General features: G+C 46.0%; 1 protein-coding gene across 1 annotated transcript in view; it reads left to right on the plus strand.

The window, feature by feature from the left end:
• FA2H (fatty acid 2-hydroxylase) overlaps window positions 1-27582 on the plus strand; it is an 824473-nt gene that overhangs the window by 687034 nt on the left and 109857 nt on the right. The window contains exon 5 of the mRNA XM_086945227.1: window positions 10040-10212. Coding sequence (XP_086801353.1) covers window positions 10040-10212 — 173 coding nt within the window. The remainder of the gene's footprint in view (window positions 1-10039; window positions 10213-27582) is intronic.

The raw sequence follows: 27582 nt of genomic DNA on the forward strand, positions 1-27582 counted from the left end.
TTGATTGGACGATCGAAGTTGGCGGGTGGGGGTGTAAAAGGACAGGCGAGTGTTGAGGTATTCGGGTCCTAGGACGTAGAGGGCTTTGTCTTCGAGGGTCAGGAGGCGGAACGTTATTCTCTTGTTGACGGGGAGCCAGTGGAGGTCTTTCAGGTGACCTGAAATGTGAGCTTGGCGGGGGATGTCAAGGATGAGTCTGGCTGAGGCGTTTTGGATGCGTTGGAGTTTTTTCTGTAGTTTGGCTGTGGTTCCGGCGTAAAGGGTGTTTCCGTAGTCCAGTCGGCTTGTGACCAGTGCATGGGTGACCGTCTTTCTTGTTTCGGTGGGGATCCAACGGAAGATTTTTTTGAGCATACGTAGTATGTTGAAGCATGATGATGAGACGGCGTTGACTTGTCTGGTCATCGTGAGGGAGGAGTCCAGAATGAAGCCCAGGTTACGTGCGTGGTCCGTTGGTATGGGTGCGGTTCCCAGGGCCAGTGGCCACCATGAGTCGTCCCAGGCAGAGGGGGATGATCCTAAGATGAGGACTTCCGTTTTGTCCGAGTTCAGTTTTAAACGGCTGTTCTTCATCCACTCGGCTACTTCTTTCATCCCTTCGTGTAGGTTGGATTTGGTGGTGTTTGGGTCATTGGTGATGGAGAGGATCAGCTGGGTGTCGTCTGCGTAGGAGATAATGTTGAGGTTGTGTTGGCGCGCAATGGATGCGAGGGGACTCATGTATACGTTGAAGAGGGTGGGACTGAGTGAAGATCCTTGGGGTACGCCGCAGATGACTTCGGTGGCATCTGATCTAAAAGGGGGAGGCGGACTCTCTGGGTTCTTCCGGCGAGGAACGAGATTATCCAGTCCAATGCTTTTCCTTGTATTCCGACGTTGCTGAGGCGTTGTATAAGGGTGCTATGACAGACTGTGTCGAAGGCTGCGGAGAGGTCAAGTAGGATGAGGGCAGCAGTTTCTCCGTTGTCTAGTAGAGTTCGAATGTCGTCTGTTGCTGCGATGAGGGCGGTCTCGGTGCTGTGTTTGGCTCGGAAGCCGGACTTTGAAGGGTCGAGGGATTTGTTGGATTCGAGGAAGGCGGCGAGTTGGCTGTTGATGGCTTTCTCAATGACTTTGGCAGGGAAAGGGAGGAGCAAAATGGGGCGGTAGTTCTTAAGTTCAGTGGGGTCCTCTGTAGGTTTATTCAAGAGGGCGCTGAGTTCGGCATGTTTCCAGCTTTCCGGGAAGGTAGCGGAGTTGAGGGAGCAGTTGATGACGTCTCTGAGATGGGGTGCGATAATGGAGTCTGCTTTGTTGAAAATGTGGTGGGGACATGGGTCGGTTGGCAATCCTGAGTGAATGGTGTTCATCAGGCGGATGGTGTCTTCAGTGGTGATTGGGTTCCAGGCGCAAAGGTTGTTGGAGGGGGTTTTTAGTTCGGAGGTGGGTGGGGTGGACTGGTCTCCAAAGCTGTTATGTATGTCAGTGATTTTGTTGTGGAAGAACGAGGCTAGAGAGTCGCAGAGGTCTTGGGAGGGAGTGATGTTGTTGGTGCCGGCGGTGGGGTTGGTAAACTCTTTGACGATGTTGAATAGTTCTTTGCTGTTGTGGGCGTTGTTGTCGAGTCGATCCTTGAATGCTGATTTCTTGGTGGATCGGATCAGTTGGTGGTGTTCGCGGGTGGCGTTCTTGAAGGTGGCCAGGTTGTCAGTGGTTGGGTTTTTTCGCCAGGCTTTCTCGAGGGTGCGACAGATCTTCTTGGATTTCTTAAGGTCATCATTAAACCAGGGGGCTTTTTTGCTGCCTTACTTGATTTGAGGGTTTTTCAAGGGTGCTAGTTCATCAGCGCTGTGGGTGATCCATTGTGTGAGGTTGGTGGCTGCCTGGTTTGGGTCCGATGATTTTGCAGGAGGGTTTTGGTGAAGCGATGTGAAGAGCTGGTCGGTGGTAATTTTGTTCCAGTTTCTCCGGGGAATTGGTTGTGGGTGGTTGTGGGTCATAATCTTTTTGTAGTTGAAGTGAACGCAGCTGTGGTCCGTCCAATGGAGAGCTGTGGTGTGATTAAAGGAGATGTGCTTGCGGGAGGTGAAGATTGGGTCGAGCGTGTGCCCGGCATAGTGGGTGGGGGTATCAACAAGTTGTTTGAGTCCGAGATTGGCGAGGTTGTCCAAAAGGGTGGTGGTGTTGCTGTTGTTTTTCTTTTCCAGGTGGAAGTTGAGGTCTCCCAGTAGAATGTAGTCCTCAGAGGGGAGGGCGTGAGGGCTGATGAAGTCAGTGATGTCTTCGCTGAATTGTGTGCGGGGTCTGGGTGGTCTATAGATGAGGGTGCCTCTGAGTGTGGTGTTAGGGTCGGTGTGGATCTGGAAGTGAAGGTGTTCGGCGGTTGTGAGGTTGTCGTCGGAGCTGGTAGTGATGCGGATGGTGTTCTTATGAACGATGGCGATTCCTCCTCCAGTTTGGTTGATGCGGTCCTATCTGATGATTTTGTAGCCGTCCGGGATGGCTATGGCGATGTCGGGCGTTGATGAGGTGTTCATCCAGGTTTCTGTAAGAAAGGCGACGTTCGGCGATGTGGTGACGAGTAGGTTCCAAAGTTCAATGGCGTGTCTGTGGACCGAGCGGGTGTTGAGCAGGATGCACTTCAGGTGGTTAGTGTCGAAGCTCTGTTTGGAGTCTGTGGGTTTGGTGTGGGTCCTGATGCAGTCGAACCTGCAGGAGTGGCAGGTGAAGGATCCATGGGTGTGTCCTGGGGCGGCTTGGTAGCAGTTTGGGAGTCGGCCAGGGTTAAGTGCAGAGAGGGTAGCGGCGTCGTACGTTACGCGGGTGGAGTGGATTTTGCGGGGGCCAGGGGGTCTGGCGCAGGGCGCGGTCCAGGCACGGACGGGCGTAGACGGGCTTACCTTTGGCGCGCATGGGGCGCGTCCGCTGCGCGTGAACGCTGCACGCAAATGCGTCTGTCATATGTGGATAGTGGAGGGGGGCGGAGCGAGGGAGGAGCAGCTGGGAGGCGAGAGTGGGTGGAGATCCGGGCTGGGAGGCACAACAAACAAACAACAAAATGGCAGCAAGCCTAAAGTGAAACAGGACGAGATTGGGTCACAACTTGAAAATCGCAAATTACATGGGCAGTGGCACCGGCGCAATCAGGCACAAAAATTACAATAGGCAAAGCGAGCAGTGCACAGATGAATAATTAATGAGCAGTAGTCTAGCAGTCAAGCTCTACGGAAATCAGGCACAATAAATTGCAGGAAGCAGTGCGCACTTGGAATCAAACGCAATGAGCAGTCTGGCAGTAAGCGCTACAATACCAGTCAACGGGCAGGGGGGCAGCGTGAGGAGCGACCGCTTCTGAGAAGTCAGGACATACCAGCACAACAAGATCTTCAAAGCGCAACACCTCAAAATAATTACCATCACAAAATACAAACATACACCCACACCCACCTTTCAAAACCCACAAAGGAGCAAACTCCAATGCCAAGCTTTCTCTCTTCTACCACACCTAACACAGATACAGCAACACAGTAACTCTCTTCTAACCGCCTCTCTTCCATTGGACAATTTAGAACCTTACTACATGACCCACATGCTGCACCACCACCCCTGACTCATACATCTTCCGCAATAAACACACACAAACAATATAAGCAACATGCCACACCTCACAACTTTGCTTCCCCATGTCTTCTGCACAACAATGTTACACCACGAAAACAACATGGCACACCAACTCACTCACAAACACCATCTCCACCACATACACATGCAGACCCATCAAAATGCCTTCTTAGCATGCTGGATGAGGAACATGATACATAACAGCTACATGATTGCTATCCTAATCAGCTAATGCCAGCACTAAAAACACACCTGCTACAAACCCACACAATACTGATCACTCTTCTACAAAATAAAGCCTCACTATCACCAAAGGCCATTCTCTAAGCTATCTACTAATAAATGCTCGATCCCTCTCTAAAAATAAACATCACATCTACGACCTTCTCACAGATGCAAAACCAGACATTCTATTCTTAACTGAATCATGGTTGGGAGATGATATGTCTCCAGTCCTGCATGAAGCCATTCCTCTAGGCTATCAAACGATCACCCAAAATCGTACAGGCAAAAAAGGAAGTGGTCTAGCTGTTGTGTTCAGGCAAAAATTACATATCACAAAAGTTGACGACATCTCTATAAAGATTAGTTAGGCTCTTCTAACAAGATGCAATACTACACCGTCTTCATCCTGTAACTTCCTGCTCCTTTACAGACCTCCACCTAGCAAGGCGACATTCCTAGACACACTTCTAGACACAGTTTCAAACCTGATAACAATACACTCCAACTTATGTATTCTGGGTGACCACAACATTTGGTTTGACAATATGACCCATCCAAAAACAATAATCACTGGCCTAGACGCAATGAACCTGCATCAGATTGTCCATAAACCCACACACATCGCTGGACATTCCTAGATGTCATTTTTGCTAATACTGAACTAGTTAACTTTCAAACTATAACTCCAGTCACATGATCAGACCACCACTTGCTTGCTTTCCAACATAAACAAGCATTGGCATAGCCAATAGGTCTCGCATTTGGGACCTTATAAGGACTTAGCCATTCAACAGTTGGTGTTGTTGCACCAAGGATATTCTGCGGCATAACTAAATACTTATATGGTCCAAAAAGCTGCATCTTAGTACAGGGTAGTTTTGACCATGGGCAGCTTGTCATGAAAACAGTTTTGACTATATAATTATCATAGTTGTCTTTTATAAATCGAATGGAAAGCTCACATGATTGTAGATGTCTACTTAAACATCAAATTCCAAATATGAACCTGAAGTGAAAGTTGTTAACACTCCCAGCTCTCAAGTAGGACAGGAGCTTAACAGAAACCATGTCACACTATAGGTTAAATCTGGATACAAGCAGTGAAAACTAAAACCATTTTTAGATGTATACTGCTAGATGAAACACAATATGTCTGCTCTTCCTGTGCTTCGTCAATGTTAGATTGAGCATCCTAGCTAGCACTGAAATGTTTAAAAGCCAACACACATTGAAATATGTAACATGAGCTAATGCTATGTTACAAGCTATTTTTATTAACTCGACTTAAACAAAGGCCTAGAAATGTAATTCTCATGAAATACATGTAAAAAGGGCAAATAAAAGGTAATAATCACATTAGGTTTTTATTTTTAAGGTGCAGATGTGACCTTTTTAAGTTTGTCTTTTTCCTGCATTTTCAGTAAGCATCGATTCCGGTACTGGTGGCCCTTGAGGGTCACATATACTTATATACTTGGAATCATAAACACCACCTTTTCCCAGAAGGGAGGCGACCGCCTGGAACTTTTCAAAGTGTTCCCTGAACAAAATCTTCCCCTGTCATCTGCCTAGCCATGGAGATCCATAAACCATGGATTCTTTTAAGGGTGGTCCCCAGAGGGTAACATCCAAGATATCCACATTTTGAAAATGCTCCTGCGGCCAGAGCTGAAATCCGTCACATTCATCCCTCAAAAATACATATCAAAGCACAAAGACATGCCTAGCACTCGTACAGAGGATCAGCCAGGTGAGGCCATAGATGGCAACTCCGACTTACTGTTCTGTGCACTTGACTAGAGGAAGCGATGCGGCCCGGGCGAACCGGCCCCCAGGGCCAAAAACAAGTCATCGGGCACTGCATGCTGGACAGGGCCAGACTGTATCAGAAGAGGGGTGGGGCTGATTCAGAGAGACAGTCAGCTTCGCAAGGAGACGGCGTAAGGTCTGCTGTAAGTCTGCGAGACAGCTAGGTTCTGTGCTGCCTAACGGAGAAAGGCTAGGGAACCTGATGCTCCAGCCGCAAGACTAACTGCACAGCCTAGCCAGAGGAGGCTGCGGCCACTGTCAGGAGTAACGCCTAGCTTGTTTACAATGCCAATCAACAATTCATCAGAATCGGGTGTCTTAGGCACATGCTACACAAGGCTAGTGATGCTTTAAAGCTGAAAGTCGATAAAGGGCGGCTGGGGCCACTGAGAATCGGTGGATGGGCAATGCAGATGGTGGTGGGGGGCGCTCGCTAAATTTTCATTGAAATGCCAACAGCGCTCGAGGCCTGCTGATCTAGGGTGATTTCAGAATGAACAAGCATTGGCCGCGCGGCCGTAAAAGTAACGCAGCGCAGCTGCAAAATTAAATAATAAAGTGATGACGGCGAGTTGTGCGCTCGCGCCGTCGCGACGGTAAGAAGTGCTGTGCACATTGCGCGCGCTTGTGCGCGTTCTAGCAAGCTGGTGGCCGGCAAAGTAGCGCTTTTTAAGCAGCTACTAAATGTCTCGCAAGAGCAGCGCATGCGTGGACTGTAGCGAGTCCTAAAATACACCATGGGACTCACCTAAAACTACCTTACATCCATTGATCGGGCATGGAGTAAACGCAATTTGGAGCACTTAGAAACACAACTAACATCAAGTACAAATCTGGAAACAATAACTTCTGTTCAAAATCTATATGAGTGGCTACAGGAAGCTTTTGACATCCTGATACCACTCAAAACCACACAACAGCACAAAAGAAAAAAAGTGCCTAGGAGAAACATAGCAATAAAAGACATAAAACAACAAATTAGAAAGCTGCAACATACCTGGCTCAAAACAAACGCCAAATAAGACAAAGTTCACCTACAAAAAATTAACAGATTATACAAGGCAGCTATCAAAAAAGCTAAGAAAAGGTACTATTCAGACAGAATTCAAAATGCTAAATGCAAATAAAGAATTCTATCAAATACTAAATGAATTTTGTAAACCAAATTGCCTTCAAGGAACTCATCCTGTTACTCAAGATTTCACAGACAAACTGGCAAATCATTACACAGACAAAGCAGACACATTGAACTCGTACTTAAAACAGAAACAAAGCACCAGTACTAACACCTGTGCAAAACAACAATCCAAGAATACTCTCACACGATGAACTTATGGACCTGGTCAAAGCAAGCAGGCCTGCTGGAAGCTCTTCTGACCCCTGTCCACCACAAACTTGGAAGACAATTCTTTTAACAACCTCTGCTACCACTCCAGTAAGAAGAATCATCAACGATTCCTTTACTGCCGGAATATTTTCAGAAGAACTAAAAAAATCACACATACGCCCTTTACTGAAGATAACAAGCTTGGACCCGCTGAACCATGACAACTACAGACCCATTACAAATGGACCTTTCCTGGGCAAACTGATAGAAAGAGCAGCGTTCACCCAGATGTCACAATTCATTGAAGAGAATGACATACTCTCAGACTTCCAAACAGGATTCTGTCCGGGAAGAGGCACTGAATCTGCCCTCCTTGCCATCTGGAATGACCTGAAGAATACAGTTGACTGCAGCGGGGTTGCTGCGCTACTCCCCTTGGACCTCTCGGCTGCTTTTGACACGGTTGACCATTACACTCTGAAACAAAGACTCTGTGAAGCCGGCATAAAGGGAACTGCTCTAGACTGGATCACATCCTACCTTCAAAATAGAACTAATGTCATCCATACCCCACCTTTCTCGTCCAAACCATACTCCACAAAAGCATGGGTCTCTAAAGGTTCTATCAACTTGCCCATGCTTTTCAACATCTACATGAAGTCATTACCGATACTGATCAATCAATTTCACCTCATGAACTATAACTATGCAGATGACATGCAGATACTCCTTCAACTGGAATACCCCAAAGACATTGAAAAAGCCTCAATTTCCAGTTGTCTCAGAACCGTGGATCAGTGGGTGACTTGGAGCCATCTCAAATTGAATGCTTCAAAAACGGAAATACTCACGAGTGGCGATTGGAAACATTACGACCCGCTTGCCACCTGGCCTGATGAACTGGGATCACCACCTAAAGTATCGAAGTAAGTAAGAAACCTTGGAATGACCATGGACTCCAAGCTGTCGAAGAATGCCTAAGTGGGCAAACTAGGAAGATCAACATTTGTTACTATAAAAACGCTGCAAAAATCTTCCCTCATTTGGGATTTCCACACAAGGTCCAAGCTACCATCTCCCTTGTTCTGTCCAACCTCGATTACGCCAATAGCCTCTACCACGGATCACCTTTAACGACCATGAAAAGACTACAACGGATTCAGAACTTGGCTGCCATCTTGCATATCAAACCGCGAGACCACATCTCACCTGCCTTGAAAACCCTGCATTGGTTACCAGTTGCCAGAAGATCCATGTTCAAGCTACTTTGTATCACCCACAAAGCAATACATGGAATGGGACTGCTCTTCATCAGGAATAAAATCACCAAACACATTCAACAAAGGAACCTATGCTCTAAAGGGGTATCTCGCCTCAAAATCCCAAGATAGAAGAAAAAACCATGGGTGGCACATCCTTCTCTGTTCAAGCAACTAAACTATGGAACTCTTTACCCCCAACATAAGATCCACTGACAACCACCCTATCTTCAGAAAACTACTCAAGAATTGTCTCATCCCCACATAAGCACAATACACAAACAGAAATTTACTGCATATTCCTCTGTATATAAGCATTTATTTTAACTATAGATATGCACCTATCTTTGTCTATTGCTTTGTTTAAACATGTAGAATTATTATGTTGTTGAAAATAAATAAATAATAAAAAAAAACAATCATCTTTGGTCTACATCTACTTACTTCCATTGTGCATCTATGTACCTTCCATGTACTTGGATCTGTGTGTCTGTTACTTTTCTCCTGAAAAAAACATATCCAATACACTACCCTATTTCTCATCCTGTACCTCTATCAATATCTTTAATCTTGCCACTTACAGCACATGCCATGCACTCCCTCACAAAGTGTTCCACAGATTGGTCCATACCCGGCCACCAAAACATCATCCTGATCCTTCTATTCACGGCTCTCATACCCATGTCATGTCAAAACTTTGTTCTGCATGGCACGTGGAACCACGAGTAAATCCACTCTTCTCATCACACCATCCTTCATGCTTAATTCTGAAAAAACATGTTTAAAGACTTTCACCTCTTCTTCAACACCTACATCAGACCATTTTATACTTAGCGTATACATCACTTGTTGAATGATTTCATCCTTTTCCACAGCATTCTTCCACTCCTCCAAAATGCACTCCTAGTCAGAATACTGCAATGCAGCCACTACAGAAAAATCTTCATCTACTGCATCCTCAGTTCCATCATCTTTAAGTGGCAATCTGGATAAATTGTCTGCAGAGAGATTTTTGGCACTAGGAATGTATTCCAAAAGAAACTGGAATTCCAGCATCCTTTAATCCCTAATGGAAAATCCAAGTGTTTCAACTTGACAATGGCAAGTGGTGGAATAAAGAGAAATTATCTATGCAAAGTGAGATGGGTGTGCCGAATGTAACCATAGCTCGGGACACTTTGCCGTCTTCTGAGGAGGAGAAGAGGTCATTGAGATTTGGAAGTGAAATAAAACCATCTGCGTGGCACGAGGATTATCTCTACGTACCTGTGATCTACTTATGTAGTGTTTACCTTGTGTGCTTCAATTTACTGTGGAAAGCGTTTTTGGTTTCCCATTTGCTAGTGCATGTGTCTTATGTTTGACTATTTCGTTCTTTTCAATAGGTCGTTCTGATTGTGCATTTAGTAACTGTTTGTTTCATTTTCTGGGGGGGAAAAGTTTCTTTGTTATCATGTGGGAAAATATGTGTTAGTTTTTATGTTAAAAGCTAAAGCAACTGCCACCTTGACAAGTGCAACTAAGGTAGAACCTGTGGGGGTTTTGACAGTTGCTGGCTGGTGCCTGTCCCGTCAGCTGGCTGTATCTTTACTTCAATCAATACAGTTCCCAACTTCCTGGCTCTCTGAACATTTTTCAGATGCTGTATTTCTGTCCACTGACTGAACCATGCAATCTGTCTCAAATATTTTGGTTGAGAACATTAGTTTTAACCTCTTCTATTGGTGAATACTGTCAGTCCCCAGTAGTGAAACAACATTTTCGTTTGATGTTGCTTGACTTGTGATCATTCACACTCTTCTTTCTTTTTGTTGTGTAGAGCATTCAGTGCCTGTGCACAGGCTGCTTTTCCTGTTCCTCTTCTTACTTGGAGTGTTTGTATGGTCCTTGCTAGAGTACTGCATTCACCGCTTCGTCTTTCACATCAAGGCTTCTCCCAGCAGCTACATCCTCATCACCCTGCACTTCCTACTTCATGGACTGCACCACAAGGTAAGCTTCGAAGGGGACATAGAGCGAGCGCCATGAGGGTAAGTGGGAGAACAGGGAGGGATGTACGACATTACAACGCATGCTTTTACCACGCATGCTTTTACAACGCAAGTATTACAACGCAAACCTTTACAACGCATAGCGCTTTGGGGTGCTGGATAGTGAATAGTTTAATTTACTATTTCAACTCCAGTCCCCGTGGACACTAGGGAAAGTGTTGGATAGTAAATTAAATCTATTCCCTATCCTAGAGCGCCGCCCAGCGCAATGCGTTGTAATGGTTTGCGTTGTAATAGTTGCGTCGTAAAGGCACTGCGTGGTAAAAGTTGTGTTGTAAAGGATGTTACCCACTGGGAGGTTTGGAGATGTAAAAGAACAGGTGTTTTCTGTAACAACATGAACTCGGTATTGTCTCTAATAATAACCCATCTCCTCCACTTTACATGCTGCGTGGAGACCACACAAGGTAAGTGTGATGAGGCTGGAAACCAGCTGAGAGGACATAAGGTGGGTATGGAGTAGGATAGCGAAAAATAAATAGGCGGGGACTGAGTTACAGCTTCACCAAACATAATCAATCACACATCATCCACTACATATACACCTTTACAGTTACTTGTGTGGGACCACAATAAGATTTAATATGTAAGCAGTCCACCACATGCCAGTTCCTGTAAATCAAACGCTGGCGGTTTCTTACACCGGCCGGCCGGCTTTAGGGCAGTGCGACTGGTGCTGCCACACTGGGCGCTGACCAGTGGAGGGGGACGCTGTGACCTCAGGGGGGTGCTGATCTTTCAAACCCTAAACGTTGCTGTTTTATGCACAGTGCACCGCAAGTATCTCCATTCCCATGAATAATACCAGTCCATGTAAATAACAGATACACGTCCTGGATGGGGCCGTCCGATGGAGAGAACACTGGTGGGGCTGCAGGGCCTTCTGTTTCTGTCAGGTTTCGTATTCTTCAGTGCTCTAGATTACTCAGTAGTTTCCTCTTGAGTTTCCTTTCGATTTCTTCAGTAGATTTTTCAATCTACGCGCATGGTATCTTGCCTAAATAATGGCCATGATTGTAATGAAAAGGTCCGGCAGCCGAGGTGTATGTTATAGATGAAGATTTATTAGTCTTAGTTGCAGGTAAGTATATTCACAGCTAGGTCCTTAGGATAGCTCCACTAGGAGCAGTCTCCCTGCTGCTCAGCCTGTACTCCAACTGACACTCTCCCCCTCACAGGCAACGAAGCATTCCATTGCATTAGCATGCACTACAACATGCCACACAGCACATTCATACTGGCTGAGCAGCAAGGACCTGAGCACCAGGGAGCATGCAGAGCAAAATACACAAGGGGCCTCATTTATGAGGCCGTGTGTCACTTTTACGCCGCTGGTGCGTCACTTTTTGTGACGCACCAGAAGAGTAAAAAATGTGCCTTGTTGCACCATATTTACAAAGTGACGCATCTAGGTAGATGCGTCACTTTGGAAACCCCTGCGCCACATTATACCTGCGCCAGGTATAATGTATGCAAGGGGGGCGTATTGATGCAAGGAAGGGTCGTAGAAGTGACGCAGTGAAATTTATAAGATTTCACTGCGTCACTTTTAGGACGTCGTTGCGTCAAAATCTTGTGCCTGCCTCACAGCAGGCGTAAGACTGACGCAGGCCCTTTCACATGGGGCTTGCCCCATGTGAAAGGACACATTGCTGGAGTTGCGTCACTTTTGTGACACACTCCAGCAATGCGTCACTTTTGCGCCACACAGGTACGTCAGAAATACTGACGTATCTGTAACTCCTTGCGCCATGATGCGTCATACTGTAAATATGACGCATCATTGGTGTCGCAAGGAGGACGCAGTGAAAAGTGATGCATCGCTGTTTTCACGCAGCGATGCGTCACTTTTCATCATAAATGAGGCCCCAGATATATATGTTATTTATCTACAAACCAACTGCTATGGGCATATAAGCAGTGAAAGCCTCGCATACACAGCGCACTCTGCACATTGACCTTGACTGATCTATCCAATTCAAGCTTTGCTCACACGCAGAGGAGGTGCGACATGTGCTGCAGCGTTGCAAACTCCCTTCCCTCAGAACAGATGCAACAACCTAACCAGCTCAGGTAGAAGTAGTTCATTATTCCGTACACCTAGAACAAGTACAGCACATCCAGAATCGAACCTAAGTTTACACTCATGCAAGCCAATATGGCACATAGATCAGCAATGAGCATGCCCTCACGCACAAGGGCAGGTGCAAAATATGCAGACACTTTGCAAGCTTCCCTCCCATGTTATAGGTGCAGAATGAGCAGCAGCTGGCTTTATACAAAGAACAGGTAAAGTACAAACAGGAGCACAGCAAATATTCCATCATAAGGTGCTACAAAATCCACTTTGGTTTATTCTACTAGTTTCCCCTCTAATTCCTCCCAGCAACAGAAGCAGCACAATACGTGTGCTGCTGTGTTAGCCTCTGCCCGTGATCCTGCACCATCTACCTCCAACCCTGCTTCTGGTTTATTACTTCTAGATAACTGTTAGAATACTAGAGCTGTGTGCCATATTAGTCTTAGTTGTGACAAGTAAACCCTACGAATCATCTGTTCACTTTAGTGGACCACCCAGATCATACACCCATGTTTCCATAAATCAGGATTCTCCAACCTTTTCTGTAATAAGATCTACTTATGTTCGCTGAAAATTTTCCTGAGTTACTAATATTCTTTGAGATGTAGTAGTAACCACGTCAGACCAGATAGAATTAGTGGCCACCATTTGCAAGATTATTATCAGCGACCACCTCCGTGCTTTAGGCACAGTTATCAGCAGTATTGTAAAAAATGCTTTGTCAATGTGGAATTCCTCCACATGCGTAATACATAACAGCCATAGCTGCAATACCTTTAGCACAACGTTAATAGTGATAGTAATAGTCTCCACAACATGGCTTAATTTTTTATCACTCGTATATCAGCTTTTAATATCGGAAATTTAAAAAAAATTCTCCGAACATCCGCATATGAATTCTGAATATACACCAATTTTCATTTCAAATACGTGCTTTTCAATTTTGGTATAGATATATTAATTCAACAAAGCAAAAGCTTCTTATTTTTTTCACTGCGCTGCACGCAGGAGAGCTACTTACAGGTAACTAGAGAGCTACCAGTTGCTCACATGTTACACTTTGGAGAAGCCTACTCTAAAACAGTAAATGCACTGAAACTAACTCAAAATAAAGGAAATGCTAGGCACACACATTTTTAAGGCTTTTTTTAATTAGGCTGATGTAAGTCCTCCTCAGTGGCCTCTGCATGAACTAGGGCACAGTTGATATCAAGCAGTTACGTCACCCTAGCACTATACAATGGGGCGCAAGGGTGACACAATTACTAAGTAAGATTTATTAAGCAACGCAAGGCTACCTTGCGAGGCCCTACGTAACTTGATTAACCTAGAGTAACGCAACACATCGCAAATCGCTGCTTTGCATTAGTCTGCCCTAGGCAGGTGCTCAATGGGTGGAGTTTGGGTGTTCCCATGCATCCACTTATGGATTTTGGCACATTCCCAAATTTAGCATTAGAGGTAGACCTGGGAATGCGTCACAATGCTATGCCTCCCCAGGTGAGGCATTACAAGGAGAAATATCTTTATTTCTCCTAGTTGTTTACTTTTTCAATGTGTGCTGTATTCCACAGCACACATAGAAAGAGGAAAATGCCTCTCAGGATTGTTTTTATGCAGGAAGGGGCCTCTTTCTTCACAAAAGCAACCCTGTCTTCAACACAGGGGCCCTTGCAACACTGTGCAAGGGTGCCTGCATTGGCACTAGGCAGTAGTTTGTGCACCAGTGCAGGGAAAAGACAGGAATGTGCTGTATAATGTTAAATACAGCCCATTCCTGCCTTTTCCCTTTCATGCAGAACAGCAAGGTGACTTGCTGTGCTGCGCCGCACGAAAGTTTGATATTTGTAGCCCTAAAGGTATATCTAGTTTGCATTGGAGTAAGTGAGTTTTACCATTTAAAGTGGATAGAGCACACAGAATGAAGAAAACACAAATATCTGATAGAGACTTCTAGCTGCAGATTACCCTAAAATTATCACCAGGGATCAGACAGGATCCTGAAACCCTTGAAGTACCCCGTGCGCTGAAAGGTGACTTCTTTTGACTCCATGTTGGCATCGTCCACGCAGGAAGTGCTGTGCGCGGTTCCTATATAGGCACTACCTCGGAGCGCTGACTTCATTTATTTTCTTCCTGAACCAGGTAGCTCAGACCCCATTTCACTTTTTTACTGAGATTTTTGAAAGTTTTGTTGTAGACTTTATTGAGAATCCTTCCTTTTGATTTGCAAGGGATGTCACCTAAGAAACCATTAGGTTTTATACACAGTGGTGCCTCATTAATAGACCGAAGCAGACAAAAGTTATAATGAGGATGAAAACAGTGAATAAAACAAAGAGTTCCACCATTTTCTTGAGACAGCAGATATATGCAAACATATATAATAAAAGACTCTAGGGCACTCCTACGATGCAAACCTAACCTATGTGTCTAGGGTGTGAACGTATGGTCTGCCAAGAAACCCCCTTCTATATGCTCTAACCCCTTTACCTGGTGGGTAAGAGTGCAAGACTCCGTCTTGCTCACAAACTGGACACCTCTCACAGAGATGTCCGTCAGCTGCTAGGCAAACGCTTCAGCATGCAGGGACCCCTCAAAGTCAGCAGAAGTGTCTCCTTTGATTGTATTTGGAAACAAAAGGAAATATAGAAAAGGGCATCCTTGCCTGGGTCGAGATTGGGTTCGGGCTGCCATTGTTTGTATTCCACAGATAGCTGCGTCGCCATATGCACGTAATGACCACCACATTTGTATCACACACACGTGAGGGCTTTGCACATAATGCCAAGGCAGTGTGATAGTGTTCTCACAAATTTCTTTGTATCAGCAGGGTCGGTGTCTCTTAGAAACTAACCCAAGTGTCACAAATACAAATGTGTAACAAAAGTCAATGGGGCAAAGGGAAGGCAACTTTTGGAAAGAACAGTGTACATATAAATTGGCACTATTATCTACTAGTCCTAACTCGGGCACATGACACAGGCAGATGTCTGTGATAGACCAGCACTTGCTTTATTTATGGTGCGTGGAGCAGGACAACATCTTTAAGGCCTGCGAGGACTGCTGTGCCACGAACCCGAAGGCACAGAGGGACTATTTGCTGAAGTCCCACAGGCAGTCTATAACATCGGGCAAGTGGGTCCTTCAAATTGTCCAGAGAGGTCAATCCATCCCTCTCCTCGATTGTTCAAAAATATACTAAGGCCAAAAGAGGCTGTGTCCATCTCGCTTTCATGGACCTTACATGCTATTTCGATACAGTGGACCAACCAAAGTTATGGTCAATAATGCTTTAGTTAGGTATTGACAGTACAATTATTTCCTTGCTTACTAGGCTCCATGCACATACCACAGCCGGAGTCCGGTATAATCGGAGCAAGGAACTTTCAGAGGATTTTCCATCAACCACTGGAGTTAGACAGGGCTGTATCCTGGCACTCTTTTTCTTTTTAATTTAGATCATCTCTCTGGGAGAGCACCTGATAAAGGCTGGAAAAAACATCCCAATGGTCAACTCTCGAGAGATCCCTGTGTTACTCTATGCAGATGATTCTGTTCTTATTGCTCGATTAGCTAATAGCCTCCAGTATCTACTAGATGCTTTTAACAGTTTCGTAAATAGCTTGGTAATTGTAATGAAATGCAGTCCCCTGCTATCCAAGACCAAAACATTCTTACTTAGGGCCTGATTCTGATGCGCTAAGGAAAGCATTCACACCTAGGGCCTGATTCTCATGTGATTAGGAAGGCCTCCTAATGGCATTTGCTCCTTCCAAATCGGATCGGGAACGTGTCTTCCCGACCCAGGGCCCAATTATGATGCGGTTAGGAACATATGTTCCCATTGAAGTCCATGGGAGTCCAACCAAATTGTATCTGGAAGCATCCAGATGCATCGTACTCCGTCGGTCAGACGGGTCGGAAACCATTTCCAAACCGATTCGGCGAAAGCTTTCCAACCCACATCCGAATCAGACCCTAAGTGGCGAAGAACTTCTGACAACTGCTCATTTTAAATGTTTGGGAATCCTCGTTGATGTAGGCTTCATTTGGACATTTTTATTAAATGTCAGAGCTATGCAGTTCCAGAGAGCAATCGATGGATGCAGTTTTTAGATTTTCCAAAAGGCTGGGACACAAGCCAACTAGATAAAATGCTCTGTATTTTTAAAAGTAAATGTGTCTGTTGCTACTTTTGGTGCGGGCATATGGGGGCATGATAACTGCAAACCCATGCAAAATGTGGAAAACAAATTTATAAGAAGGCTGCTGGCTGTCCCACACTCAACTTCGAAGATGTTCTGCCACAAAGAGGTTCGACTTGGCAATATAGAAGATAATGTTAAGCTACAACTCCTTTAATGATGACACAGAATCTAGAAAAAACAAGAAGCCCAGTTATGTAGAACATTTTTAGAAGATTGTATGAATGTGAACAACTGATTAGACAGCCCTTGGCTTAAATAGACCGAAACAAGTTTTGAAAGGCTAGATACCTGAGGTGATGAGATAGAAAACATTCCCAGGGAATTTCTTGAGTTCCCAGCACTTTATTTGCAGATGACTGAAAATGAGAGATAGAAGTTTCTATTGACAGGGTTTCATCTCCAAGCCATACATTTTTTTTAGCCTTCCCAGTGAAAGACACATTCTGTCTCTCCCACTCTGTCACTGCGAACCCCCAGCAGAATATAGCTCCATGCACTTTTTGCTCTTTTGTACATTTTATATTGCACAAAAAACTGTTCTTTTGCCCAGTATTATGAACATTAGAAACTAGGTCTCATGTAGCTGCTTTTGCTTATTTGCACTGTCTGGGAAATGAAATTTTAATTCATGCTTGATTTTAGTGTTTTTAACAAAACTGTTCTTCCTTTTATTAGTATGTTGATCTGCTGATAATAAAATATGCAAATATTATATGGCTGTTCATTCTGTGAGTACTAGTGCAAGTTACTTATTATCCTCTGTGTGTTGGCCTCATAGGCATCAGGCCAATTAACTTTTCTATTAAGTTATTTAAACTGATTTTATTGGCCACCTTTCTTTGCTGTGTAAAGCACATACTGGTTTATCACAAAGGGGTGCAAGAGAGAAAAAACCATAGGATATGTCCTCCCACCATCAATCAATCAATCAATCAATCAATACCAAACAGTATCCAATTTAATAGTGTTCTCTGCTAAATCTTCACAAATCCACAATCTTAATTGTTTATTGTGTAGACCCTCACACACCCTATTGGTATTGTGCTTCATCACCGGGTCTCATCCTGGTCCCCAAAAAAACGGGATGAGCTCAACCATATTCCAGAAAGCACTTTTGATAATTTCCAGTTGGGGACTTTGGGGGCCATTACTATAGCAGTGAATCCGCCACCATGCAGCCATTCTCCACCCGCCAGATTAGGATGGTGGGCGGTTTGCTGGCGGACGGGAAGTCCATCCACCACGGTTCCGACACAGGCAATCGTTCCGATTACCTGTCTAACACGAAAGCATACCTAGAATGGTGGCGGTGCCTAGCAGGACCCGTCCGCCACATTATGATGCTTCATCCCCGTCAGCCTTGAATGGCGGTTCACACGCCATTCAAATGCTGGCGGAGATTGACTTTAGGGGCTGGTTGCTGGTGCCCCTCAAGCAGGGGCATTTTCTTTCTGCACTTCATTTCCATGAAGCATGTGGCAGGCACTGCATGGTGCCTGCCTCATAGTGCAGGGAAATGCAAAACCTGCATTTTTACCATTGCTGCGGGTGCCAATGCAACCACCACCGTGGTGGTCGCATTGTAATCCCATGTGTGGGACTGCCGCCATATAGGTGGCCGGTCCCAATTCCTGTGACAATGGTAGACATTATAATGAGCCCATTTGCAATCAAATTCCTTGGAACACCTAGGTATCCCTTTATTTTTGGTGTTCCTGGTATGATTGAGGGTATTAAGTTAAAATATAGAGTTGGAAATGTAGACTTACACTAATTTGAGTTTTAAATATCGTGACTCGGTGGCGTGGCCTAGCCAGCAACCAGAATGGCCGCCTGGCTGTGAAGCTTCGATGAGCAACCGGTCAAACGTCGTATTCCTGCTACATCTCATCCTTAGAATCCTACTCGGCATGGCGCGCCAGGCTGCGGAAGATGCAGAGACCGCATGGAGCCCTGAGCGAACTTAAGAGCTGTCTGGAAACATTGCCGGCGGTGCCGAACGAGTGCTGCTTCTCTGACTGATGGGGGAGGAGCTTCGCTACCGTCCAACTCCCAGGCCGCTGGACCCGCGCGCTGCGGAGGACACTACGCGGTCAGGCAAGACCCAGACCCCAGAACATCACTCCCGGTGTGGTGGCGCTACACTCTGCTCTCCCCCTGCCGCCCGATGAAGCTGCGGCCGCGGATCCTCTGAGCAACTCGGATCACGCACCGCAGCACAGATGTGGCTTGTTTGTGCCTGCGGCTTATCACAGAACGTCAGGACATGCACGGTAGGAGACACGCCGTGCACAGCCGGAGGCAGCTACTCCGAGCGGCTGCATTGTCCCTTTATTATCGATCCAAGAGGGGGGAGACCTGCAGAAACTCCTTGCTGCTCACTCGCACTGCCTAAACCGCCCTTCACCTTTTACCCACGCAACACATGAAGGTAGGGGCGCTCTGCACGACTCAACCGCAGACAATATTTCCTGCCACTGAGTAGAGGCCTGCACATACCCATGCTCTGGGCTCCTCCCACATTGAAGGGCACTGCTCCTCATCCGGCGCTCTAATTATCAGCACACTGGGGCATTAACTACATCTGCGGCAGCACCGTGAAATGACTGCCCCTCAGCCTGGAGATCCATAAGCAGAACAGTCAATCTCATTGGCCCCACTATTAAATTGGCTAGTCTGGTGCTGCGCATGTGTACAGGCAGTGGTACCTCCGTGGCCCATCCGGACTTTCCTGGCTTATTCAAACATTCATTTAAGCCACATCTCTATTGTAGAACATATCCCGGTGCCTACTGCTGGAACTGCGCCACACAACTACACGCTCCGCGATCGGCAAAACGAACATACTGCCTATAATGCCTGGCGACGCTACGGAGCCTGCCAACACCCGCGAGTCACGACTGCTCTGCTTTGCTGCAGCATCGGCCATAAAGACCCTAAACAGAAGACACTGACATTCGAGAAAATAATCGACACTGCCCCACAACAGAGCCCCACAATGGCGGAGTCTGCACAACAAGAGGAACACGGGGAAAACCCGTTGGACATGTCCTCCTCACTGCTACAGGAAATAAGAGCCGGCTTCAAAGCGCTAGACAGCAGGTTCAACCTACTTGACAAAAACTAGTCTGGGCACCAAGAAACAGATACATGACCGGCAGCTCGATGTGGCGGAAGCTCGTATCTCGGACATCGAAGACAGAACTGGGCAATTGGCTAAACGGTTGGAACGAGTTGAGCGCATCCTGAAGGAAGTGGCCATCAAGAATGAGGACCTATAAGCCCGCAGCAATAATATTCCCATTATGGCGTCCTAGAGACAACCCCCACGGGCCGCGTGAACCTTTTTGTAGAGACTTTACTAACTGGGCTGTTTGGCACAGAGTCCTTCACTTCTGGCTTTGTCATTGAAAGGGCTCATAGATCGCTAGGACCTCACCCAAATCCAGGTCTCCCCCACAGGCCCATAGTGGCACGCATAATGAACTTCAGGGAAAGAGAGGCGGTTCTCCGGCTGGCCAGGGAGTGTGGGGAACAAACCTGGCTTGGCTCTAAACTCTCTTTTTACCCAGACTACATGACCATGGTGCAAGATGCAAGACGAAAATTTAACGGGGTGAAAGCGGCTCTAAGAAATATGGGACTGAGATACGGTATGCTTTACCCAGCCAGGCTAAAGGTGGACGTAGGTGGCAGATCTCGCATTTTTGAGAATCCTACGGAGGCGCAAGAATTCTGCTGCATTTACAAACAGAACAATCACCCATCTGTCAGAATGGTGGCAGGACCCTCACCTCCGCACAGTGGGTCTGATGCCAGTGCGGATCTATTTGCCAGCTCCAGTCTGGGCTGATAATGCTCCCGCCTCACATTGTTTTGTTCAAATATGACATTGGGAATACGTTTATCACTCTACATGGTTTTCGCAATTAGCTAGCTGGTGAACCCAGACTGGAATAGAGCCAGGATGCTGTTCTCCTCGAGTTAGCGGGTCAGTTGTTTGTTGACGTTCTTCTCGATGACCTTCGCCGGGAACGGGAGCAGGGAGATGGGCCGAAAGTTCTTGAAGTCCTTGGGATCCGCCTTGGGTTCCTTGAGTAAGGAGTTCATCTCAGCGTGCTTCCAGCTCTCCAGGAAGGTTGCTGTCTCGAAGGAGATGTTGATGGTTTTTCGGAGATAGGGTGCGATGGCGGTTCTGGCTTTGTTGAAGATGTGGTGTGGGCAAGGGTCTGACAGAGATCCGGAGTGGATGGTGTTCATGATCTTGATGGTGTCGTCGTCGTTGATGTTGGTCCAGGAGAGAAGGAGGTTGGTGCGGATGGTGGTTGTGGGGGCGGGGGTCTCAATGGTTGTCGTGGCGGTTGTGTTGTTGAAGCTGTTGTGGATGTCTGCGATCTTGCGGTGGAAGAAAGTGGCCAGCGAGTCGCACAGATCTTAGGAAGGTGGAATGTCGTTGGTGTTGGAGCTGGGGTTGGAGAGTTCCTTCACTATGTTGAAGAGCTCTTTGCTGTTGTGTGCGTTATTGTCTAGGCGGTCTTTGAAGGAGGCCCTTTTGGCTGATCTGATGAGGTGCTGGTGTCTGCGGGTGACGTTCTTGTGGGCTGCGTAGCTGTCCGGTGTACGTTCACGGAGCCAGTTCTTCTCCAGCTTTCAGCAGGTTTGCTCGGAGGCCTGGAGGTCCTCAGTGAACCAGCTGGCTTTCTTGCTGGTGTGACTGTTGGAGGGTTTCTTGAACGGGGCAAGGGTGTTGAGATTGGTTTGGTGTATTTGGGGGTATTGTTCTTTGGGTTTATTGCTCCAGTGTCAAGCTATCTGGTACTTCGTTCTAGTTTTTTCATTTTGGGAATGGCCTGGCCAAATTAGGGGTCTGGCTGGGTGGAGGGTGAAGGGGGGAATTTTGCATTTGTCTTACAACACTTGGTCACTGTATGGATTGGTTCACTATTGCTCGTTCTTGTTCTACGTCACCACAATGCCAGAATATGCATGTGCTACACTGTAAATGGCCAGGTTCGGTAACATAGAGGGTCCCTCAGACCTCTCCCTGATGCCCACGAATGTTCGGGGGTTGAACAATACTCGTAAAAAGAGACAAGTGATCCACTATCTTATGCCTCACAAAGTTGACATTGCCTATTTACAGGAGACATGCTTCCCTAAATCTGACACACACAGTTCGGCTCTAGTTGGGGGACGCATAGATATTTTGTTAATTACAGCAATTACGCATGGGAAACAGCTATTTTAATGCATAGGAGAGTTCCATTCAGCCTTGGTTCTGTACAGCGAGATAACGAGGGGCGCTATTTGGTTGTTTCTGGATTACTACTGGGCAGACAGGTTTCATTAGTATGTGTATATGCTCCGAACTCGAACGATCCGGATCTTTTCCACACTCTACAAACACAGCTTATCAAGTTAGACCCGCAGACATTGATCAATTGGGGGGGGGGGGGGGGGGGGGGTTTAACCTATTGCTCAATCCCGGACTCGATAGTACCTCAAAGGCGCAACCCCAACACCACTGACTATACCCACTATTCATACAACACCTGTACGAGAATAGATTTCTGGGTGTTATCCCCAGACATTTCTGCCTGGTGTCCCTTGATCGAAACCCCACCCTGGACTAACTCGAACCACTCTCCTGTTAAACTATATTTGAAAGTCCCACGGCTGGAAGGCTTCGAGAGACAATGGCGCTTTCCTAGTTGAGCCCTACAAGATGAGGTGTTTAAGACTGAAATCCTAGAGGCCATAGAGGACTACTTTGACATCAACGCGGGCTCTGTAGACTCCTGGGCAACTTTATGGGAGGGTTTTAAAGCGGTCATAAGGGTGGCTGGCATAGCCAAACAGGCAGGTGTACTCAGGGAGCTCCGGAACACGCTGGCCCGTATTGAAGGTGAAATCAAGTCTTTTTAAAAAAAAAATATTTTTATTGAGTTTTCGTAGGCACACATGTAGCAACACACAAAGCATCAATACATAATTAAGCCAGCTAAGTACATAAAGTAATGAAATAATGAATATAAACAATACATTGCATTACCATACAGTTTACAAATTACACCTCACCACTTTAGCAGTGAGACGGGGCAATATATACAAGAGCGGAAGAGAGAAAAAAAAAAAACCCTATACACCAAAATGACAAAACATAGCAAAAATAAGCATATCATAGGGGAATAAATCAACTTCGACTTTCTCTTGCCCTCTCTTTCCATTGGTGAACTGGTTCCCATATTTTCCTCCCCAGCCTCCTTGCCCTTCTACACTTCCTGGCATAGATACCTTTTTCTAAATTAAAAATCCCCAAAAGCATGGCAATCCACTATTGCAGTATTGGGGGTGCATTATCCAGCCAAGCTCTAGCGATCAACAATCTGTATACCGCCATTGCTATAAATAAAAATTCACGGTGTTCCACACCCTCAACCTCCCTAACCCCTAACATAATTACTGAGGGTGTTAGCATGACAATCAGCCCAAGTGTTCGACCCAGGAAGTCCTCCATACCTTTAAGCAAAATTCGTAATTGAGGGCAAGCAGCAAATATATGTATGCTATCAGCTACTGGTTCACTACAGCGTGGACATGTAATCCCTACAGTCCCTCCCCACTGCGCAATACGAGCCGGAGTATAGTAGAGTTAGTATAATGTTTTATAGTGTTGGGATTGAAGCGGGGCTGAACAAAGGACTGAGCATCCCAGTTCCAGTGAATCCAAGAAATGCCGGCCCTGAATTCCTAGCTTTACCCCCCGTTTATTTTCATACTTTCCTATATCGTCCACCTTAAACTCTGCCAAGGTAGCATAAAAACTGCGGATAGAGCACTCCCCTCCCCGTTCTATAGCTTCCAAAATGCTACTAGGTGAAATCAAGTCACTAGACTGCTCCTCCACACAACTCACATCGTCCGCACACGTGGGTAAATGCTGGGCTCTCCTAGACGAGTACAGGGAGACAGCAGAATGGGAGATTCTATACTTAGGGAAATACCACACGGCCAGGAATTATGGAGGTATGGAGAGGGCGAGAGGCCGGGCAGAGTCTTGGCACAGTTGCTCAGACCGCCTTACCACAAAGCTTTCATTACAGAACATTACAGAACTACAGGCCCTTGATGACCAAACATTTACTACCACAATGGAAATCCGAAACACATTCCTGGATTATTTTGCATCACTATATTCCACCAGACTAGGGACCACACACGGAGCACAAAAGGCTTATCTAGATGAGATAGCTCTCGTCGTCCTCGAAAAATACATGCAGAATTTTTGGGCATAGCCCATCTCTGAAGCAGATGTTATTAACGCCATAGAGACGATCCGCGGCCCCTCAGCCCCTGGGGTGGACAGCTTCACGGACGACTTCTATAAAGAGTACAAGGATCTCCAGGCCTCCAAGCTAATTGAGGTGTATGCGGAGGCCTTAAAGTCGCAAATCCTCCCCCTACACTCCGGGAAGCGGTAATATTTTGCATCCCAAGCCAGGAAAAGATCCCAAACAGTGTGGATCGTATAGACCCCTGTCCCGCCTCAATATAGATTATAAAATATTAGCCAAAGTCCTCTCCAACAGGTTGTCCCAACTTATGGAATTCATCATATCCCCAGCTCAGACTGGTTTAGTTCCACACCATTCTACTGTGTTAAATCTGCGGACGCTTTTTTCAAGTTCAGCACACGATTAGCCCAGACACCCCTGCGGCGGCCATTCTCCTGGATACAGAGAAAGCTTTTGATTCATTAGAATAGCCCTTCTTTATATCTGTTATGCAGCGAATGGGCATGCCCATGGGATTCATAGCCACAACAACTTTATTGTACACTAAACCGACAGCTAGACTCCGCCTTAATGGCACACTATCGCGCCCCTTCCAACTCTCCCGTGGCATCCACCAGGGCTGCCTCCTCTCCCCCTTATTATTTATCCTGGCAATGGACCCTTTGATGAGCCATTTTCAAGAACGCCATCTCCACATGGGCCTTCAATTCAACACAGGCCACCTCCTTGTCTCGCTATATGCGAACGACACAATATTATATGTACGAAACCCTCAAGACAACCTGGATCTACTGCTTCGGGAAATCATTAGATTCGTCCATTTTTCGGGACTAGGCATTAATTGGCATAAATCAATTATCTTTCCTTTGACAGTCAGCACAAAGCCATGGGAATGTGAATTTCCCCTGGAATGGTGCAGCGACACTGTCAAATATTTAGGAGTCCACATACAATTAGATTCCACCCAAATAATAGGCCTGAACTATGATCAGGCTATTACAACGCTTGAAGCACAAGTTGAGCGTTGGTTGAGACTTCCCCTGTCATTGGCTGGCCGAGTTGCGATTTTAAAGATGGTGGTCCTACCCAAATTTTAAAATTTTTTTAACAACATACCAATCCCGCTCACCAATGCCTTCTTTAGGACGCTACGTTCACTTTTGATCCGACTAGTCTGGGGGGGGAAGCAGGCATGTGTAAAGTGGTCTGTCCTCACTCTACCATACGACAGAGGAGGCTACAGTATCCCTGATTTTCAGTTATATTACTTAGTAGCCCAATGCAGCTACGCTCATTCCTGGTATCATCCCGATGCCTGCATTCCCTATTTAAGACCAGAAGCAGATCTTGTTCTTCCGGAAGAATTTTCATCAATCTTGCCACTTGGCCTTCCCAGAGACCCCCATGACATCCAGACCGTTTCCACCACAAGCTGGGCATGGGACAAACTGCGCAGGTACACTGGAGCGGATATATTGTACTCCTCTGCACTACACATTATTAATCCCAGATGGATCCCGATTACGGAGGAACGCTTAATACAACCTACTCTGATGACATTTGACATTACACGAGTGGACGATCTATATACTGGGGGCACATCTTTTCGACAGTGGACGATGCCCGGTTCAAATCTGGCAGCACAATGGACAAATTTGTCTTGGGCTGCATCAAACCCGGACTGCAGGCCACCTTGCCAGCTTTTCCGCTCGAACCACCCTCATTCCCCGCTCTCACGAGGATTATTGAAAGCACGGACTGTCTCCGCTTAATTTCTAAACTTTACAAAACGTTTGCCGCTCTGAGACCGGTAAATGACGACAGACTCTGCACCGATTTGGGGCGACAGATCACTAATGAGCAGTGGGCCAAGTGTTGCACAGTCACACAAGACGTTTCACTAAATAGTAGACACAAAGTTTTACATTTCAAATTCCTACGCCGGATATATTTCGCCCCAGTCATGGCACACAAAATTGATGCATCTACACCACACAACTGTCGCAAATGTTCTGCCCCAAATGCTGACTTTGCCCATCTCACCTGGACCTGCCCAAACTTGCAACACTACTGGACACGCATTCATCATACACTGGGGCAAATGCTCAATATTCTGATAATCCCCACTCCAGAAATAGGCCTGCTGGGATACACGGTCAACTTCCCCAAAAAGATCAGGAGGCTTTGCATCTCTGGTTCTCCTGTTAGCAAAGCAAGAAATACCCATCCACTGAGGGCGTAAATCTACCCCCACTGTCCAGAACTGGCTGAACAGTATGGCCTACTGTAATGTGAATAGCAAAATATACGCCACTATGCTACCTACCACATCTCAGCCTATATACACATGGCACCCATTCCGTTCATATAGTGACACCAGACACCAGGCATCAGACTCCCAGCTTGAGCAGGGCATAGTCCCGGAGGGTGTGGGATAGATCTTATCGAGTTTTATGTTTTATAGAATGTCCACCGACCGCACCTCTGGTTAGTCTCAAGAGGTGCGCTTGCTTGCATGACACAAATGCTGGTACTTTTGCATGTGTGGAAAAGTACATAGAGGATCCTTTATCAATTCTATGATGTGTTTTTTATTGAAATTATAAGAAATACCTGCCTGGTGACTATGATCAAAACATTTTATGGCTAAGTGAACCAGTATGCATATTACGGTTTTTGTATTCTAAAAATCTGAAAATAAAGTTATAAAAAAATATATATATATTGTGACACAGAAATATCGACAGCAAGAATATTGTGGTCAAGAATATTGACTTTAAGGTAAGAAATATCGATTTTAAAATGATAGAAGTCATTAATATGATATGCAAAAATATAATTCTTTAGAATATTTTAGTATATATTTTAAATAAATGTGATGTATTTTTTTGTAGAAGTATTGTTTGTTTTTTAATATATGTGTCACATTTGTAGTAGTTATTAATTTTATTTAAATTTAATATTGTGTTTTATTTGGTCCAAAGCAGGTTGTGGGTGTATAGGGGAATAGGGTGGGAAGTAATTTAATTATGATAAATTAATGAATAGTTTTTATTTATTAATATTTATTTAATTGAAATGTTATCATGTTAATTGTGTTTTTATTATTTTTGGTACATTTTAGGTGTGAGTTGTGGGGTTTATAGGGGCAAAGGGTGGGAAGCAATTTATTTGTAATTAATTAATAATTAGTTATTTAATTAGGGGCTCATTAGGATGGCATAACGATCACCACCACCGCGGCTGCGGTGGCAATCGTTATGCCATCCTCATGTGAAATACCCCCCACCATATTACGATGGCGGTGGGTATCGCGGCAGAGGCAAAGTCCATCCGCCGCTTTTCCGCCGGTCTGCAATTGTTACGATTGCTGGCCGGGCAGAGCTGAGCCACTAATATGGTGGCGGTGCCTAGCACGCACCGCCAGCCATATTATGATGTGGGTGGTTTAAGGGCCTTTCCATGGCGGTGGTGCCGCCATGGAAAGGCTGGCAGGATTGGCTTTGGGGGCTCGTTGCGGACCCCCGGGGGGGGAGGTGAGGGGGTGCGCTTGGGGGGTACCTATAGTACCCCCCTGCAGTTCTCTGCACCAAGTGGCAGGCACCGCATGGTGCCTCCCGCGTGGTGCAGGGAAACGCTGTGCATGCCCTTTTACCATTGCAGACAGTGCTGCAGCCAGCTGGTATGGCGGGCGCATCCTAATTGGGCTTGGGGGACCGCTGCAC

Source organism: Lissotriton vulgaris, chromosome 12, assembly GCF_964263255.1.
Source record: "Lissotriton vulgaris chromosome 12, aLisVul1.2, whole genome shotgun sequence".
Taxonomy (NCBI): Eukaryota; Metazoa; Chordata; class Amphibia; order Caudata; family Salamandridae; genus Lissotriton; species Lissotriton vulgaris.